The sequence below is a fragment of the Pagrus major genome, chromosome 4, assembly GCF_040436345.1.
Source record: "Pagrus major chromosome 4, Pma_NU_1.0".
Classification (NCBI taxonomy): Eukaryota; Metazoa; Chordata; class Actinopteri; order Spariformes; family Sparidae; genus Pagrus; species Pagrus major.
The window spans coordinates 38,664,831-38,684,419 of record NC_133218.1 but is presented as its reverse complement, the minus strand read 5'-3'; the positions used below and the strand labels follow the sequence as shown (position 1 = coordinate 38,684,419).

Genomic DNA, 19,589 nt, shown 5'->3' with positions numbered 1-19,589 from the left:
CGTCAGTGTAAAACAATGCAGTTCAACATCCTCCAGCATCTCCTCCAACCTTCATGATGAGGATCTACTGCAGGACTGAAATACACTGGACATCATCGTCACAGAATCACCGCTGTCTTTTCCTCGAGCTGTCTGAGGCAGACAGATAATCGGACTGTCTGATTATCACGGCAAAAATTCAGCATTTCACAGATTACTGGTCTCTGAGTTTTATGTCTTTGACTGCCAATAAAATACATTGATTTAAAAATGCAACACTTCAGCTCTGAGTGGATGAATAAAGTAGCAGAAAATGGAAATACTTGTACCTCAAAATTGTACTTAAGTAAAGTACTTGAGTAAATTGTAGCTGGTTACGTTCCACCACTGCTTATTCTCAACTTTGACACTAATATTTTTATTATTACTGCAAATGTAAATAGTTTTCAGTTATCGGTCTCCTTGATTACGTAGAATCGGCGTCTGCACTGAGAAAACATCAGTCGACTTCATAAGATTCCTCAGCAGTCGACCATCCTGCTGCTCTGTGAGCTGGTTTTGGGATTTTCAAAGCAAACCAGACGTGCATGCTGGGACACGACGCCGCTGATCTAATAAACACAAAGAAACTTTTTGTGTTCATGTGATAATGGATTCATTCGTAATCTCAGGATTACAACATTTTTGTTTTTCCTCCATAAAGACAGGAAGAACTTGTGATCTCGAGAAAACAAAAACAAATTTAACTGGTTTTCACAGGAAAACTGGAGAAATAACGTGTTCGAGTCGTGACTGTTCGAGCGTCTGTAGTTATTCATGTATCGTATAAGTCTTTTAATGTCACCTCTCTAATTCACATTCATTTTATTTAAACATTTCTGTATAAAATTTCATGTCAAATAAAAACATTTAAATTCCCTACGTTTTGTTATTTCAGTGAACAGGAATTTAAAATCTTTCAGAATTATTATTAAACATTATTTATTGAGTTTAAGGTCAGATATTAGCATCCTAACGTTAGTCAGCACCTCCACCTGCAGGTCGTGTCTGTAAACGTTAGTAACAACTCATCTTAATGTAAGAAACTAGTTTGTGAGCTGGAGTCTCATATGGAGCGATGTGAGTGGTGGAAACATCACAAACCGTCTGAACTAAAAACCAACTGTGAAGTAAAAGCTCACTTTTATTTTGCAGATCGTGGATCCTGTCAGCGCTTCACAAACACAAGTCAACAGAATGAAGAACACAAGAAAAGCAGAATAAAGTCTTTTCTGATATAAAAATATAACTTTGTCTCTATGAGGAAGGAGCGACGCTGAGGAGCAGCCAATCAGCTTTACTGCAGGACCAGGGTCACAGGGTCAGAGGTCACCTGATCAGACAGGAAGTTCAGATCTCATATCTGAACGTCACCGATGGAGGAATCTTCACTCGTCTCTGTGCCAGGTGAGAGTCTGTATCACACAGGGAGAAACCACCGGGAGGTTTCTGAGATCCCTCACCTTCATTCAGCCTCTGTCGTTTACTTTCTTCTTGACAGAGTCAGAGGTCAGAGGTCAGGCTGCAGAGGTCAGGGGTCAGGGTCCGTCAGGCAATGCACACCTTTTGTTTCGGACCTGAACCACTTCCTTCCTCTCAGTCAGAAAGTTTCCGAAGGCGTCGGCCTCTTTGCTCTCCTCCGTGGCTACAAACAAAAAGGAAACAAAGATTTCCGTCACACTTCAGTTTTATTTGAGTTTTTATGTGTTGTTTTGTTTTTGACAGTCTTTTCTCACCACTGTGATCGATGTCGTCCGTGTCACTGTCCTCCTCCTCCTCCTCTTCATCAGGGTTACCACGGGTCATGATGAGGTCACTGGGCCCGGCTATGTCAGGCTCCTCTGTGGACATGAAGTCAAACAGCATTCAGTGGACGTTTATCTCCACCAGCTTCAGCTTCACCCACCCCTCGTTATTACAGTAACAATCCATTTCACTATTATTTTTTTTAGCAACAAACACTAAATGTATTCTGACACTGGATTGGAGACTTAAGAAATCACAGAGCTGTAAAATAAAGCCCTCTCAGTTTTGTTTTGTACTTTAACTTCTGTCTGTCAGCTCTACCTGTCTTAGGTGTGGTCGTCATGTCGACAGCTCCCAGGTCCTTCCTGAGCCGCTCCAGCTGCTGCTGCTGCTTCTTGCTCTGAGCCTCCGCCTGAAGGACAGGAATCAGTTACAACACGGAGACATGTGAGGACAGACAGACAGACAAAACACACAGAAACACACTCACCAGCTGTTTACGGAGTCGTTCATATTCGGGTCGATACTCCCTGAGGAAGGAGGAGGAAGAGTTCAGTGCATCACACAAACTTTCAAATAAGCTTTGTGTACTCAGGTCAGCACAGGGAGCTCAGACCTGAGCACAGAGGACAGACGGTGAAGCAGACATGACCAGACAAACAGAAGAGACTTCACTGCCTCACCTGAGATAATCCACTGTGAGCTGATGTGAGCTCTGACAAAGACAAATATCAAACCTTCTCTTTTAAAGTGAAATCATTTACACAACCTTCTCACCACAGCACTGAGACATCGCTCGTTAATGAGACACGGATTCAGATTCCTGCTCTCGCGGCCGCCCTCAGATACATTCCTCCAACATTTGAGTCATTTTGTCTATTCGAGTTGGACCGGACACATTATTACACCCTTGAGCTGCAGCGTAGGAGGAACAACGACACAGTAAACTCTGCTTATGTTCTTATTCTTCTGTTCATTGTTGTACTTTCAGGTGCATCACAGGAGTTGGTGGCAGCCTGTAGGAAGGGAAGACGTTATCGAACACCCTGACATACATTAAATAAGACCAGTCATAATGTCATAACTTTTTAATTAACTGCCTCGTCCTAATATGATCTGACATCAAGTCTCCAGAGTGTGAGGGAGTGTGAACACTACAGGTGAGTAGCTGTGTTAGTGTACCTGCAGACTCAAACAGACTGATGAACTCACCTCTCATACTCGTCGGCGGCGTCCTCCACCTGAACAAACAGCTCATCCAGTCCACTTCCTGTCACTGCGGACACGCCCACCACCTGCAGACACAGAGACGACCCTGTCAGGAGGGGTCCACCTTTAATACTGGTTCCTACCTGAGTTACCAGCTTTGCGGCACAGAGAAAACTGAGTTACACCCAAAGAAAAGAGATGAATGCAATGAAAACAGATCTCCTGCAGGCGGAGGCCACAGAAGATTGTTGTTTACACGATCCTGTTTAAACCTTGAGCATTTATCTTATTGCAACATGAAGCCAAGACTTCAGCCGTCTGTCATATCATGTTGTGCACATGTGAAGACGTCGTAACGCTACGTGATGACAACGCATGCTGGCGCCAGTGAGTGGGGGAGGGGAGCAGAGAAACTGATAGCTGTCAGAGAGACGGAGAGAAGTCGTAGTTTGGCACTGAAGGAATATTTCTGTTGCAGATGAAATGATCTAAACACCTTTGTACTCTTTCAAAGACTAGAGGCTGCAGGTGTTTCAGTGTGGAGCCACATCTTTACAAGAACTCTGGTTTTTAAATATAAGACAACTGATTGTGGATCCAGTCTGAGTTTATTCTCAACTCATCTGATTGACCAATAACATCTCCCTTCTTGATTCAGCCCTCTGGCCTGTGCGCGAACTCTTACCCTCAGGTTGGTGTAGAACTCGTCCAGAACCAGACTCATGGAGCGCGTCAGGTTGCTCACGTACGAGGTTTCCTGGTTCAGAGCGTCTTGGAAAACCTCAAAGTCCTGCATCCACTCCACGGCGAAGCTGTGGTCAATGATGTCAGTCTGCACAGAGAACAACAGGAGAGAATTCACTCAGCAACAACACAAAATAAAATGTGAATAGTTGAACGGCAGACAGGAGGTGAGCTCACCTTGTTCATGATGACGATGAAGGGCAGCTTGGTCTTGTAGAGAATACTGAGAGAAAGAAACATCAGCTGAGACTGAGAGACTGAAACCATGTCTGAAGAACTACTGTGAGACACGATCGCTGTCACATGACACAGCACAGCTACTTCTGACAGCGAGTTATTGTAGAAAAAAATGTTTTTGAGTGTGCCATTGTCAAAATCTACTGTCCCACAATGAAATGCAGAAAGGAAATGGAGGAGCTGTTCACAGCTGGAAAAAACAATACAGTGGTGAAACAGCTTGAGGACCACATCAGGAAACACAACACAAACAACACAGTGATTTTTTTTTCACCTGGAGCTCATTACTGTAATGATTACAGTCACAATGTTTCTCTGTGAGCTAGCTGCTCCTCCTGTCATTTAAATCCCCTCCAGAGCGACTTCCTTAAATCTCTCAGTTTATTCCTTTCACTTTATTTTTTAATCAGCTCAGTGTGAAATTTGACTTTTGTCAGTTTACCAACTCACCTCGGCCCTTGCGTACAATCTTAAATCAATGGGACCGTGTACAATCCTACAGCTGAACTCTGTGTATGTGCTTGCTCGGCCTCTCCAGCTTCTTATTTTTCACTGGATTGGGTTGAAATTTGTCCTGAACATCCAAGAAGCCCCAAGGATCATTTACAACATGTATTCATTTAAATAGTTGTTGCTGAATGTTTAGCAACAAATCAAATTAATGAAAGGAAGTCATTTTTTTTACCTGAATGAAGAATCTGTCATATTCAAACATTAATATCTCCACTAGTTTTCACTGTGTTGAACCACATGTTGCTTCTGTGTAGTATTAATGTACTTCTGTCACATCTACAACTTATTTTTGTGACACACATCTTGTTAATTACGGCTCCAGAGCTGATATTTTGATTGTAAACCTTAAAATTTCCTTAAAACTTTTTATGTGAAAAGTGTTAATATTCACTCAAGACATACAAAAAATTGAAGATGTTATATTACTCCATTTAATGATTACTTTAAAGATTGTATTGGTTCCCATGAACTTACAGACAACTATCACTGGTTTTGTTTGTTACTTGATACAAACCTGTAAACTCAGTGTTGGTATCTGTTCTGTTAGCTCCCCCTGCTGGATGAGTTTAAACACATAAATGATCCTGCAGATGAAAAGTTGCAAGCAAAATGTTGATCTCCTTGTTCCTTTGCACCTGTCTGAAGTGTTTTTTTCTACATATATATGATCATAAAATGATTTTTAAGATTATTTTTTTAAGATAATTTCATCTGAGTCCAGTGTTTGTTTGGTATTTGTAAAAACTACAACTACAATTATACAACTCACATTTTCCAACAGATTTTAAAAAGTATTGTTTATAAAAAGTTTTAATTACTATTGTTGCTGTTTTTCAGAGCTCCTGCAATCTGTAAAACTGCATCATCACAAAAAACAGATCAGTTTTCTCTCTGAAGATGGAGGCTTGTTTCCAGCCTGTGTTGACTTCGTGTCAGTGATGTCACCATGTTCATAGAGCTCAGCTGTTAACTTGGTGAGCAGGATGTTATTTTTACTGATATAAATGATCGACAACAAGATCAAAATAATACCCAAGTGTCTATAAACGTAATCTGATGGTAATGTACCTGCAGGCGTACAGCATGTTGGACATGAATGTGACGGGGTTGACGCTGCGGGACGTGTCCATCACGTAGATGACGACACAGGGGAAGGAAGACGCCTGAGACACACACAGGAGGAATATTAACTGACTGTCCTGTAATCAAGAGACAGAAAGAAAACAACAGTGTGCGGACGAACCAGAGCCTCTGTGATGATGGTTCCAGACGCAGACCAGGTGAAGACTTCAATCTGACCCGGGGTGTCAATCAGCACATACCTGCAGAGGTCAAAGGTCAGAGAGAGAGAAGCTCAGTGTGAAACAGAGTCTGAAGAGGACCACGAGGCGTCCAGCTGAGCGGAGAACCACACTGACCACACAGGATGTTTAAAACATATAAACTGACCGGTGATTCTGCTGCTTCTTCTCTATGAACTGCATCACCTGAAGGACACAAACACACAGGTGTTAATGAATCATTCAGTCTGGTTTTTATCATGATTTCATCAGAACATTTCACATCTGGACATTTAAAACAAAACAGCTTCACACAGAAGACTGTTTCAGACTGGATTGGTTTAAAATAACAACACTTCCTCGAGACCAAAATCCAGAGGACGTAAGTGGTTAATTTTTCACTCCTGAGTAATAATTACAGCTGTAATAACCTGCTGTGTTTCGGTCTCTGGCCATCCTGTAATTTTACTTTCTCTCTTTTATAAATCAGCTCAGTCCGAGTTTTGACTTTTGTGTGAAGATGGACGAAGTGAAACACGTTGATTATCTGACAGATGGAAACGTGTTTTAACACCAACAAAAATGTCTGTATATGGACCAGTACAATGAAAAATAATCAAAACCATCAGGAGAACATGTCCCAGTAACAGCTCACCTGATGCCCGGATGCAACGACAGCTACAGGTCAATACTTCCATGAGCACAGATTTTTAGCCTATATTTGTTCACATTTTATCAAACAGTCTCTGTTAAATGTGTGCTGATTATCTATCAGCAGCTCCTGTGTGCAGCGTACCCACGGGTGTACAGACATCACTGGATTGAAGAAAACTTAAAAACATGACGATTGTCAGGAAGGTTCTGCAGAGACTTCTCTGATTTCTGAGTGGATTTATGGACGTTTATAGCAGATGAACATCAGAAATAATGAGATCCTCAGGACGTTTAAGTCGCACTGACTGACACCAATATGTGTTTCGGGTGAATTTACTTGTTGTAAATGTAATATAATTATCTTGAATTTTAACACTGCCAGAAATAAATGGGAAAATTGAGACTTCTCACAAAATCACTTTTACAGAACAAAAGATTCTGAGTCACCTGATCAAAGCGCGTAGCGAACAGGTTGAGCGATGTCACGATGCCTCCGTTCGGTCCGAGGCCGTACTGCTTCATCACCTCCTTGTAGTTGACGGTGTCCCTGATGTCTGGAGGAGAGAGGACAGACAGACTGAAGGCTCATGTACGCTACCGTTCGCCATCTGTTACATGTATGTTGAGTGTTTCCGGGATGTAGACCGGTCCGCTCACCAATGTTTGCGGGGAAGGGGACTTCATGGACGGCAGGGTCCAGGTTGATGACGTACGGAGGAGCTTTCTGAGAGTGAAGATGAGCCGTCAGCCTCTGGAAGGAACAAAAATACTGTGAGATCAAAACAGAGACACTGTACAGCACTGCAGGGATAATAACAAGATACAGAAGAGGAGATTTAAAAAATAACAGCAAAATATCAAATGTATAAATAAACAATAAACACACGACAGCTAAACTATGAATGAGAATAAATATTCCTCTACAAAGATGGACTTTGAGCTGTTTACTGCTCAGTGTTACTGACACTGAATCTACATGAAGCCTGTAAGAACCAGAGAGCCACTGTTCATGTGATCAACCCGACACGGTGACAGCTTGAATGGTTTCTATCCGATTACATGTGAACAGCAGGAACAACAGGAACAACAGGAGATCTCCTCTCTGCCTCACTGAGACGATGACACTTCGGATATTAACTGTCTGCAGGTTCAGACTGAATTACGAGATGTTTGAGCGTTAATACTAAAACTCAGCCACAGTCCAACACATAAAGAAGAACAATGTTAATAGATACAGTTTGGTCTAATCGCTGATTATGAGAAATGTCAGCGGACCTGCAGGTGTTTTCACACACCTGCTGCCAGAGATCAGTGACGCACACAGGACTCCAGAGGCTAATGCTAGCTGTAGCCTACAGCAGCCAGCTAACAGTGAGACAGGTTATGAGCCACCAGGTGAGCAGGTAACCTCCTCCTTCCTCCTCCACAGTCACCAGTGTCTACGAAGACCTCGCAGCAGAGCGGGTTTATACCGCAGACATGTGAACTGTGCCTGTCTGACGTTGTTACCTGGCTGAAGAAGCTAACTCATGCTATTAGCCACCGTTAGCCACACTCGCTAACCTACCTGAACGAAGGTGGTTTTCCCGGAGCCCGCCATGCCCAGAACGATGAGACACACGGGTTTGTCCCGGGCAGCAGCTCCCGGTGTCCCGCTGTCTCTCCCCGCCGCCGAACCCTCCTGGTTTCCCATCAAAACCTCCTCAGCTCCGGGACTCTGCGCCGCTTCCGCCATGTTGACTGATGTTGTGGGAACAGGCTGCCGTCAAGGCGCTGGCGCTGTCGTAAAGACGCTGGCCCCACGGTCGTAAAGGCGCTGGTGCTGTCGTAAAGGCGCTGGTGCTGTCGTAAAGACGCGGGCGCTGCCGTAAAGACGCTGTAACTGTCGTAAAATGATGCCGCTCGATGGGAGAATGGAGGATAGAACAGTGACCTTTGCTGAATCAAAGATAATGTTGTTGTCAGTATCTTCGTGTCCTTATTAGTGAAAATTATGGTTAGAAATTAAACTGTTAAACATTAAACATGTTGAAAAGAAAATAATTGCTGTTTTTTCAATAGGTTCATTGTCATGTGACCACATGAATCCAAACCAATGCCGCATTGTATTACTGCTCTGAATGATTAGGAACCACCACTTTTTATTGAATTTTAGTGCTCGTTATATTTTATCTTAATATTTTTAAGGAAAAATTACCAATTTTATTCGATAAATTCCAGATCATGTGACACATTGACTCAAAATCAGTGCAGAATTATATAATAAACAGTTGACAGTTATAACACATCACTTTTAATTTGATTTTAGTGCACCTACTATTTTTATTAATGTTTTTAATGAGAAAATCTAAAAAGACAAATGTCAATAGTTTTCCTATACTGGTTGAATGAAACACACTTCTTTCTGCTGAACTGTCGTTTTTTTCAATAAAAGTTATTAATATAAATATGAAGAGCACTGAAATCTATTATAAACAGGTGTGTCCTAATTCCTGTGTGTCCTAGTTTTGTGTTAAAGCGCTCAGTGAACTACATCCTCTCATCAGCACCAGAACCAACACCAACATGGAGCCAACTGGGCTCAGAAAAGCTCGTAAAGAAGATGAACCTGCAACGAACCATCTGTCATTTTCAAACAATAATATCTCCACTAGTTTTCACTGTGTTGAACCACATGTTGATTCTGTGTATATTAATGTACTTCTGTCACATCTACAACTTATTTGGTCCTGCAGAAAAAAAACAGAGTGACACATCTTGTTAATTACAGCTTCAGAGCTGGACAACACATGTTGTAGTGATGTAGACTGTATATTTTCACAGGAAGGATTATTTTAATTTCATTGAAACTTTTGTGTTTGAAAGTGTTGATATTGGTTTCATATATATAAAAAATTAAAAGATGTTATTTTACTTCTTCATACTGTTTTGAAAATAGCTCATTTTTCATACTTTTCTCTGGCTGTAATATTATATATTATATCTGTCTCTGACATTACTGAGCTGCTGATAAAGTTTTCAAATCATCTCCCAAAATCTTTGAAAATAAATGTCAAAGTGCAGAAAATTGCTTCATTTTTCACTGAACAAGTTTCAGAGGAAGGACCCCCGTGCCCCCCCACACTGTCATGTTCTCCGTCAGCTCTGTGTGAGACCCTGGAGTGAAGACCAGAAAAAAAGACTTTGTTCATGTTTGTTTATTCACCATTTAAATTGAATTTACAAGCAAATAAGGACTGATCTCCTGATTGATTATGATCATGTGAACTGAACTCATCATGAGCAGTGACAGCCTCTGAGGCTGAACAGACACAGGAAGGAGCGCCGCCTGAACACACTCAAACATTTACACAACAACAAGAAGACGTCAGAGTACCGCCCACAAGGTTTGATTGACAGGTGAAGAAACGACACAACAATCAGCTCTCAGCAACAATGATGGAAACAAAACAAGTCTGAAGAAATGAAGCACAGAATTTAACCCACTGACCCTGAAATGACTTCAGTCTATCTAAGGCTACAGAACTCAGCAGAGGCTCCATCATCAACACCAAGTCCAGCATAGAGAGGCTGAGTGAATGTGGTCTGGACTCTGTGGAGGAGAGTCACGGTGCCAGAGACGCTGTAGAAGGACAGAATACCTGCACTGTGATCCAGGTACACTCCAACTCTGGAGGACCGAGGACCTGAGACAGGAGTGAGGACACTGTTGTGATAAAACTGATAACTGTCTGTTTCACAATCGAACCTCCAAGATTTGTCATTGAATCCGAATGCACATTCCTCTGACTTCCCTGCTCTGCTGATATTCTTGTATGCGACTGCTACCTGAACTTCTCCCCCTCTCGGCTTCACCTCCCAGTAACAACGTCCAGTCAGACTCTCTCTACTCAGGACCTGAGGCCAGTAAGTGACTCTGTCTGGATGATGAGAATAAAACTGATGTTGTCTCACTCTTGTTGCTTTTCTGTTCCCCTCAGATAATAACAGCCATTTGTTTGCTGTGTTTGGATCCAGTGTGATTTCACATGAATATCTTAAGAATCCAGCTCTGGTCTTGGGCTCTGGTTGTGGCAGTAAAACATCTACTTCAGTCACTGTCAGTGAGACGTTTGTCCATGTCTCTCTCAGGACGTCCTGTAGTTTGTCTCTGACCTCTGACACAGCTGCTGTCACATCCTCAAAGTACTTCAGAGGACGGATATCGATGCTGGATGAGTGTGTAGACTCACTGAGTGCTGACACTGAGGGGTAGTTGTGTAGAAACTGGTTGTGATCCTCTGTGTGTGAGAGCTTCTTCAGCTCAGCGTCTTTCCTCTTCAGCTCAATGATCTCCTGCTCCAGCTTCTCCTGAAGCTCTTTGACTCGACTCACTTCAGTTTCCTGCTGGGATCTGACCTGCTGCTTCACATCAGAGCGTCTTTTCTCCATGAGACGGATCAGCTGGGTGAAGATCTTCTCATTGTGCTTCACTGCTTTATCAGCAGAGCCATTGATGGCCTCCACCTCCTGTTGAAGCACCTTCACATCTTCCTCTCTGTCCTGGATTCTCTGCTGGATGTTTTGTCGACTCCCCTCCAGCTCTCTCTGCCTCTCAGTCCTCTCTGCTGCAGCTGACACTGTGTCGTGGCCTTTATGTTCCTCCATGGAGCAGAGATAACAGATGCACTGCTGATCAGTACGGCAGAACATCTTCATCACCTCATCATGACGAGAGCAGATTTTCTCCTGGAGCTTCTTGGACGGCTCCACCAGCTTGTGTTTCTTCAAAGGAGCTGATTCATAATGAGGCTGCAGGTGTTGCTCACAGTAAGAGGCCACACAGACCAGACAGGACTTTAATGCTCTCAGTTTCCTCCCAGTGCAGACATCACAGGCCACATCTTCAGGTCCAGCATAGCAGTGATCAGCAGGAGCAGCTTGGAGTCCAGTCTTCTTCAGCTGCTCCACTAAAGCTGCCAACATGGTGTTTTTCAGCAGGTGAGGCCTCGGTGTGAAGCTCTTCCTGCACTGAGGGCAGCTGTGGATCCCCCTCTCATTTTCTTTGTCCCAGTGGTCTTTAATACAGTTCTTGCAGTAGCTGTGTCCACAGGGAGTAGCCACTGGATCCTTCAGTAGATCCAAACAGATCGGACAAGAGAAAGTCTCTCGGTCCAGCTGAACTCCTCTCTGCGCCATTTCACCTCTCAGTACATCGACTGTCTGAGTTTCACTTCCTGATAACTGAAGTTTATTTGAGGTAACAAGATAACAGATCAGAGAGAAGAGGGAGAGGTCATCAAGCTTTGCTTCATTCCTGGACGAGGAGCGGCTCTGTGGATCTGAACTCTGTTTCCTCATTTACAACGAAGCCTCAGTTAAAACCTGCAACATTTGGAAACATCACAGTGTTTAGTTGTAAAATGATCCTTGGCTCTTCAGGCTTCACTCATGTTTCTCTGACTCTTCATCTGATTCTGTTCAGTTTTCTTTTCCTGGTTAAAAACAGCTGACTGACAGTCGGCACTTATCAAACTAAACTCTCATAAAGATCCAAACAGTTTCCTCACACAGTTAATGATCTACTCTGAAGCATTTGTGACAAAACGGTTCAGTTCCAGAATCTCATCCTGATCCAAAGCAGCATTTCAGGCTTCAGATGTGTTGAAACAAAAATGATCAGAGAAGTTATTAGTTAACTGTGAATCCAGAAGAGTGAAGCAGATCAGCTGCTCCTGCTGTTCATTGATTCAAAATTCAAGATTCAAAGATGTATTTGTCACATGCAATTGTACAAGTATAGCAGCAGTGAAGGCAAAAAACAAGAGACAAAAACAAAAGTATTTACAGAAAGAACCGTGTGCAAAGTAGCAGGGTGTGTATGGATGTGTATGATATATGGTGTGTGTTATGTTGGTTTATGAGAGTTTATTGTCCGAATTGGCCATGACACTGCGTAGGCGCTTGCCAGAAGGCAGCTTCACAAACAGTTCATGGTTGGGGTGGTGAATGTCCATCATGATCCTGGTCGCTCTGGACCTGCACCGCCTGGTATAAATGTCCTGAAGGCAGGGCAATGCAGTTCTAGTCAATGTCAATGTCAGCTTTATTTATATAGCAGATTTAAAACAGCCAGTGGCCTACCAAAGTGCTTTACAGTAAAATAAGCAGAAACAGTAGAAACAATAAAAGCAATAGAAACAATAAAACAGATAAATATAACAAATAAAAGCAAATAAATCCGCCAAAGGCCAAAGTGAACAGGTGCGTTTTAAGCTGTGATTTAAAAGTGGAGACCATCTCCTTGGTCTTGGTAACGTTCAGGTCCAGGTTGTTGGTCTTGCACCATGATGTCAGCAACTCCACCTCTTCCAAGTAAGCCATCTCCATGTTGTTGGAGATCAATTTCATGATGGTGTTGGTGCTGTGTGTGGCTGTACAATCATGGGTGTACAGGGAGAAGAGCAGGGGGCTCAGGACACAGCCTTGGGGGGCGCCGGTGTTGAGGGTGCAGATGCTGGAGGTGCAATTTTTGATCTTCACCACCTGTGGTCTGCCGGTCAGAAAGTTCAAGACCCAGGAGCAGAGTGAAGAGCTCAGCCCAACATTGGAAGATTAATATGAATCAATGAATCTGTAGAATTGATACAACTTTGTTTAATTTTTGCATTTGACCCTTTTATTTTTATTTTTTTCCGAGTGCACACCCACCATGACGTCACCCTCTGGTTTGTGGACGACCACTTTGATGCCTCAAGATTAACTTCATGGCTGTCAGGCAGTAAATGATCCTTTGAAATAAGAGACAAACAGATACTGTGACTCAGGATTTGACTCACACTGAGGCACATCTGGGCAGATGATTTCTAACTACGTCTAGTTACAAACATCATAAAGTCATTATCAACCATTAACCTTTGTTCATTCCTTTGCTGCTTTCAAAACCACCAAAACAAAAACATCAAAATGGAATGGAACGAGCTTTCCAGCTGGGTCATTAATACAACTTATTAGCTCCTGAATTTTTCATTACAGGTACTAATGTTGTAGCCATTCAGGTGGCCTCTCTCCTTTCACACTGGGGTTTTGTCTACTCATTTTACTGAAGTAGCAGCGACAGCCAGTGGGTTCAGTAACTTATGTGAGTGCTGCTGTGTTGCTAATGCTAATGCACAGGTGAGAGACTTTACCTGTGACTTACAATCCTACCTGTTAGTAGGTGTTAGGCTAATTACTCTCATGCAACCTATCCTGTAAGGATGTTAATGAGGTGGCTTCAGCACCTCTGGAGAAGTAATAGTCAAGTTAAAAGTGTTAGTGACCGCAGAATCTAAATAGCATGCAAGCTATTTAGGGCTAAAAGAAAAACTAACCACTAGTACACTACAGCAATCAACAAACCACAATTGAATGTATTTAGTGTGTTATGAGTGCTTAATTTCTAAACAAAAATGTTTCAAAAAAGGACATTTTGGGAAAAATTAAATTATTGTGCATACATACAATATTGCAATAAAACTGGTTTAAGATGGCCTCACACGGGGCACCATTGTTGGAAATTAATCGTAGGACAGGTGTGGTTATTAGAAATGAATAATTATTAAAATTAAATGAATAAAAATTAATTAAATTAATTAAAACGGGGCACCACCCTGGAATCAGGGACCAATAACCAGACCAAAAATAGTCTCAAAAGAAGGGTTCACTTGAAAAGTAAATATTTGTAAAATATTTACAATTAAAGCTGGAGTGAGTAAGTTATTTCTGGCGTCATTTGGTCAAAAATCAATAATAACCTTTCAGCATATTGTAATTCACAGTGTTATGACAGAACACTGGACTTCTGTGTCTCCTCTTGGCTTTGTATTCAGGCTTTAAAAAATCATTGCCGTAACGGCAGTGTTCAGCCAATCACAGTTCATTTTACAGAGCAAGCTGTTTTGGGCGTTCCTATTGGTTGCTCGACCAAAGTTGATGCGCGATCATGTTCCGTGAAGGTGCAATTGCGGACGTCCCAGCAGGAAAAGCCGCTATCCCGGCATTACCAACAAAAACGTACACGGCCAAGCAGCCAAAAAAAGGAAGACCGATGTAGAGAAACGAGAGTCTAAGAGGGAGAGTGACAACAGACGGAATAAATCGCAAAGTCTACATCAAATTTATTGTCAATACTGTTATATATACACGACATACAGAGGACGTGTGCCGTGTAAATATGGATGTGACAGTTATTATTTATTTTCAGGTTACGGTGAAAAGAAAGAAGTGTCTGAATAAAGTGGTTGTCTCCGATAGTCTGTGCATGTGGGGGTAATTGTTTACTTCAGCGTTATATGTTGTTTTATTATTCTTAGCATTCACACCTCTTTCCCGTGATATATAAGTGTTGCTGTTGTCATTAGATTATGCTGTATAAGTATCACGTCAGTATGACAAATATCGTGGCTTTATTAGTGCCAGACATGTAGGCTATGTCATGCTGAGACGTTAGCACGACATTATTGTTGTCGGTCTCTATCGCTCTTCTAAACAATGCAAAAGTAATGTTTGTTTGTTCATACGTTCAATTTGTTCACGAGAGAAAGGTAAAGTACTTTCTTACCTGTAATTCGGCCACGGCAAGTGTATGACAGAAAAGTTCCGACGTGAATATTTCAAGCGCTACAGTCGCACGCGTCCACGAGAACGGTGTGGAGCTACGAGTCGAAACAGGGAGGGGAGGGGGGAGCGCATTTGTTTCCATCCCAGTCTCATGCATTTTTCACATATTCTACGAACTCCAGCTTTAAAGGAACAGTGAAGGAAATGAACCCGAGCACTGACCATCACAACCAGGAAATACCACAAGACATATGCACAAATACGTTCACTGTGTTGAACCACATGTTGATTCTGTGTATATTAATGTACTTCTGTCACATCTACAACTTATTTGGTCCTGCAGAAAAAAAACAGAGTGACACATCTTGTTAATTACAGCTTCAGAGCTGGACAACACATGTTGTAGTGATGTAGACTGTATATTTTCACAGGAAGGATTATTTTAATTTCATTGAAACTTTTGTGTTTGAAAGTGTTGATATTGGTTTCATATATATAAAAAATTAAAAGATGTTATTTTACTTCTTCATACTGTTTTGAAAATACCTAATTTTTCATACTTTCTCTGGCTGTAATATTATATATTATATCTGTCTCTGACATTACTGAGCTGCTGATAAAGTTTTCAAATCATCTCCCAAAATCTTTGAATATAAATGTCAAAGTGTAGAAAATTGCTTCATTTTTCACTGAACAAGTTTCAGGGGAAGGACCCCTGTGCCCCCCCACACTGTCATGTTCTCCGTCAGCTCTGTGTGAGACCCTGGAGTGAAGACCAGAAGAGAAGACTTTGTTCATGTTTGTTTATTCACCATTTAAATTGAATTTACAAGCAAATAAGGACTGATCTCCTGATTGATTATGATCATGTGAACTGAACTCATCATGAGCAGTGACAGCCTCTGAGGCTGAACAGACACAGGAAGGAGCGCCGCCTGAACACACTCAAACATTTACACAACAACAAGAAGACGTCAGAGTACCGCCCACAAGGTTTGATTGACAGGTGAAGAAATGACACAACAATCAGCTCTCAGCAACAATGATGGAAACAAAACAAGTCTGAAAAAATGAAGCACAGAATTTAACCCACTGACCCTGAAATGACTTCAGTCTATCTGAGGCTACAGAACTCAGCAGTGACTTCAGGATCAACATAAAGTCCAGCATAGAGAGGCTGAGTGAATGTGGTCTGGACTCTGTGGAGGAGAGTCACGGTGCCAGAGACGCTGTAGAAGGACAGAATACCTGCACTGTGATCCAGGTACACTCCAACTCTGGAGGACCGAGGACCTGAGACGGGAGTGTGGACACTGTTGTAATAAAAGTAATAACTGTTTGTGGAACAATATAACATCCAAGATTTGTCATTGCGTCCAAATAAACATTCCTGTGAGCTCCCTCTCTTGATATTCTTGTATGCGACTGCGACATAAACTTGTCCCTCTCTCCCTCTCCGCTCCACCTCCCAGTAACAACGTCCAGTCAGACTCTCTCTACTCAGGACCTGAGGCCAGTAAGTGAATCTGTCTGGATGATGAGAATAAGACTGTTGTTGACTCATGCATGTTGCTTTTCTGTTCCTCTCAGATAATAACAGCCATTTGTGTGCTGTGTTTGGATCCAGTGTGATGTCAGATGAATATCTTAAGAAGTCAGCTCTGGTCTTGGGCTCTGGTTGTGGCAGTAAAACATCCACTTCAGTCACTGTCAGTGAGACGTTTGTCTGTTTCTGTCTCAGGACGTCCTGTAGTATATCTCTGACCTCTGACACAGCTGCTGTCACATCCTCAAAGTACTTCAGAGGACGGATATTGATGCTGGATGAGTGTGTAGACTCACTGAGTGCTGACAGTAAGGGGTAGTTGTGTAGAAACTGGTTGTGATCCTCTGTGTGTGAGAGCTTCTTCAGCTCAGCGTCTTTCCTCTTCAGCTCAGTGATCTCCTGCTCCAGCTTCTCCTGAAGCTCTTTGACTCGACTCACTTCAGTTTCCTGCTGGGATCTGACCTGCTGCTTCACCTCAGAGCGTCTTTTCTCCATGAGACGGATCAGCTCGGTGAAGATCTTCTCACTGTGCTCCGCTGCTTTATCAGCAGAGCCATTGATGGCCTCCACCTCCTGTTGAAGCACCTTCACATCTTCCTCTCTGTCCTGGATTCTCTGCTGGAGGTTTTGTCGACTCCCCTCGAGCTCTCTCTGCCTCTCAGTCCTCTCTGCTGCAGCTGACACTGTGTCGTGGCCTTTATGTTCGTCCACTGAGCAGAGATAACAGATACACTGCTGATCAGTACGGCAGAACATCTTCATCACCTCATCATGACGAGAGCAGATGTTCTCCTGGAGCTTCTCTGACGGCTCCACCAGCTTGTGTTTCTTCAAAGGAGCTGATTCATAATGAGGCTGCAGGTGTTGCTCACAGTAAGAGGCCAGACAGACCAGACAGGACTTAAATGCTCTCAGTTTCCTCCCAGTGCAGACATCACAGGCCACATCTTCAGCTCCAGCATAGCAGTGATCAGCAGGAGCAGCTTGGAGTCCAGTCTTCTTCAGCTCCTCCACTAAAGCTGCTAACATGGTGTTTTTCAGCAGGTGAGGCCTCGGTGTGAAGCTCTTCCTGCACTGAGGGCAGCTGTGGATCCCCTTCACATCCTCTGTGTCCCAGTGGTCTTTAATACAGTTGTTGCAGTAGCTGTGTCCACAGGGAGTAGCCACCGGATCCTTCAGTAGATCCAAACAGATCGGACAAGAGAAAGTCTCTCGGTCCAGCTGAAGTCCTCTCTGCGCCATTTCACCTCTCAGTACATCGACTGTCTAAGTTTCACTTCCTGATAACAGAAACTGGGTTGACCTCTGATCTGAACAGTGTGTTTGTGCAGTGAACGAGGTCTGTCAGCTCAGTTACACTCATCCACAAAACTGTAGCTCTGAAGGGGAGGGAACAAGGAAATACACTGACAGAGTGGAGCTGCTGTGTGAGAGGAGGAGGAGGAAGAGGGAGCGATTATTGACCTATTGTTCACTCCAGGACGAGGAGCGGCTCTGTGGATCTGAACTTAAAACCTGCAACATTTGGAAACATCACAGTGTTTAGTTGTAAAATGATCCTTGGCTCTTCAGGCTTCACTCATGTTTCTCTGACTCTTCATCTGATTCTGTTCAGTTTTCTTTTCCTGGTTAAAAACAGCTGACTGACAGTCGGCACTTATCAGACTAAACTCTCATAAAGATCCAAACAGTTTCCTCGCACAGTTAATGATCTACTCTGAAGCTTTTGTGACAAAACAGTTCAGTTCCAGAATCTCATCCTGATCCAAAGCAGCATTTCAGGCTTCAGATGTGTTGAAACAAAAATGATCAGGGAAGTTATTAGTTAACTGTGAATCCAGAAGAGTGAAGCAGATCAGCTGCTCCTGCTGTTCACTGGAGGATTATTATGAATCAATGAATCATGTTCAATTTTATTTTTTTCTAGGTGCAAACCCACCGTGACGTCACCCTCTGGTTTGTGGACGACCACTTTGATGCCTCAAGTTTAACTTCGTGGCCGTCAGGCAGTAAATGACCCTTTGAAATAAGAGACAAACAGATACTGTGACTCAGGATTTGATTGCTCCTCACTCCACCCTGACTTTATGTGCAGCTGGAGGTGTTGTTGGCAGTTTGTGTTTGTAGTAGATCTTCATCTCCACCTGCTGGTGGTGACGGAGGAAGGACGAGCTCGTTATCAGCAGCCAGGAGGCCACAAGATGGCGCTCCAGCACCACTGTGACACAGACAGCTGATCAGCAGGCAGAGCCTCCACATCACATGTTGGATCTGCAGATAGAAGCCTTACAGCTGACTCTGACATCATTTATTATGCAGTTAGTTATACAAGATTTAAAATACACACTGTATAGTTTACTGGGGCAACATGTACACATCCACTGCATGAACCTGTAACGTGGTGTCTGTGCTGGCAGGGTGGGGTCCTGACTCACAGAGCTGTTTTATAATGTGAACAACATGGTTCCAGGTAGTTCTCTGTTCATCTGCAGTCAGTGGAACAACATGAATGATTGTGGCCAAGGGTTGATTTTACAACCTCCGTGCTGCATTTTACTGTCCAATAAACCTTCGACCTGTTAGTCAGACTGGACTTCTGGAGCCCATGTTAACATTTTGTACGTGCACAGCATGCAAGAGCTGATAACTTAAACGTTACGCTGTCACTGTTTGCATGATGCTATTGTGATTTGTTGTCCTTTTTGCTGTTTTCTGTATCACCTGAAGCTACAGGTTGTTTCAGCTATTGTCTAAGGTGTGATGTGTGTTTGTCAAGGAGAAAAGTAGAGTGATGGCTTCAGTGCACGAAAACACAGTCACATCTGTTAACACACATTTCTGTCTTTCAGCCTCAAATGTTGGTTTTCTCACCCAAAACGAGGCGTGTGCGTTTGGTCTGACAGCGCTGACGTGGTGTTTCATTGTGAACCAGGAAAGTTACAAAGACAACAGTTAGTCTCCTCAAACTGTCTCTGTGATCTATCACTTTAAAAACAGTGAATCACACAGCTGCTGTCACTAAACGTGTCAGTCTGTCCGTCCCTCACTCCTCACCAGATGTT

At 42.9% G+C, this 19,589-nt stretch overlaps 2 protein-coding genes across 2 annotated transcripts; both read right to left on the bottom strand.

Moving 5' to 3' along the window:
* Positions 1-1,144: 1,144 nt before the first annotated feature.
* Positions 1,145-8,157, bottom strand: gpn1 (GPN-loop GTPase 1). Its single transcript, XM_073464661.1, has 13 exons — positions 7,969-8,157; positions 7,059-7,152; positions 6,849-6,955; positions 5,917-5,954; positions 5,711-5,789; positions 5,536-5,630; positions 3,895-3,940; positions 3,659-3,805; positions 2,977-3,059; positions 2,255-2,294; positions 2,086-2,176; positions 1,755-1,859; positions 1,145-1,663 (listed from the first exon to the last, which is right to left on the bottom strand). Exons 1-13 carry the CDS (start codon positions 8,134-8,136, stop codon positions 1,557-1,559), a joined length of 1,200 nt encoding a protein of 399 aa, XP_073320762.1. The 5' UTR covers positions 8,137-8,157; the 3' UTR covers positions 1,145-1,556.
* Positions 8,158-9,580: 1,423 nt separating this feature from the next.
* On the bottom strand, positions 9,581-17,988 carry LOC140994323 (uncharacterized). The gene is made up of 3 exons (XM_073463895.1): positions 16,099-17,988; positions 12,678-12,926; positions 9,581-11,624 (listed from the first exon to the last, which is right to left on the bottom strand). The coding sequence occupies exons 1-3, from the start codon at positions 17,767-17,769 to the stop codon at positions 9,909-9,911; spliced, it is 3,636 nt and encodes a 1,211-aa protein (XP_073319996.1). The 5' UTR covers positions 17,770-17,988; the 3' UTR covers positions 9,581-9,908.
* Positions 17,989-19,589: the final 1,601 nt, after the last annotated feature.

Excerpts from the sequence above, each read along its gene's own strand:
- gpn1 (XM_073464661.1), bottom strand. The coding sequence starts at position 8,136 with ATGGCGGAAGCGGCGCAGAGTCCCGGAGCTGAGGAGGTTTTGATGGGA. Across the intron at positions 7,153-7,968 it reads GGAAAACCACCTTCGTTCAG|AGGCTGACGGCTCATCTTCA; the intron begins GTAGGTTAGCGA and ends TGTTCCTTCCAG. Across the intron at positions 3,941-5,535 it reads AACATGCTGTACGCCTGCAG|TATTCTCTACAAGACCAAGC; the intron begins GTACATTACCAT and ends TCTTTCTCTCAG.
- LOC140994323 (XM_073463895.1), bottom strand. The coding sequence starts at position 17,769 with ATGGCGCAGAGAGGACTTCAGCTGGACCGAGAGACTTTCTCTTGTCCG. Across the intron at positions 12,927-16,098 it reads CTGAGTTCTGTAGCCTCAGA|GTGGTGAAGATCAAAAATTG; the intron begins TAGACTGAAGTC and ends GGCAGACCACAG. Across the intron at positions 11,625-12,677 it reads TTACCAAGACCAAGGAGATG|TTATCAGGAAGTGAAACTCA; the intron begins GTCTCCACTTTT and ends AATAAACTTCAG.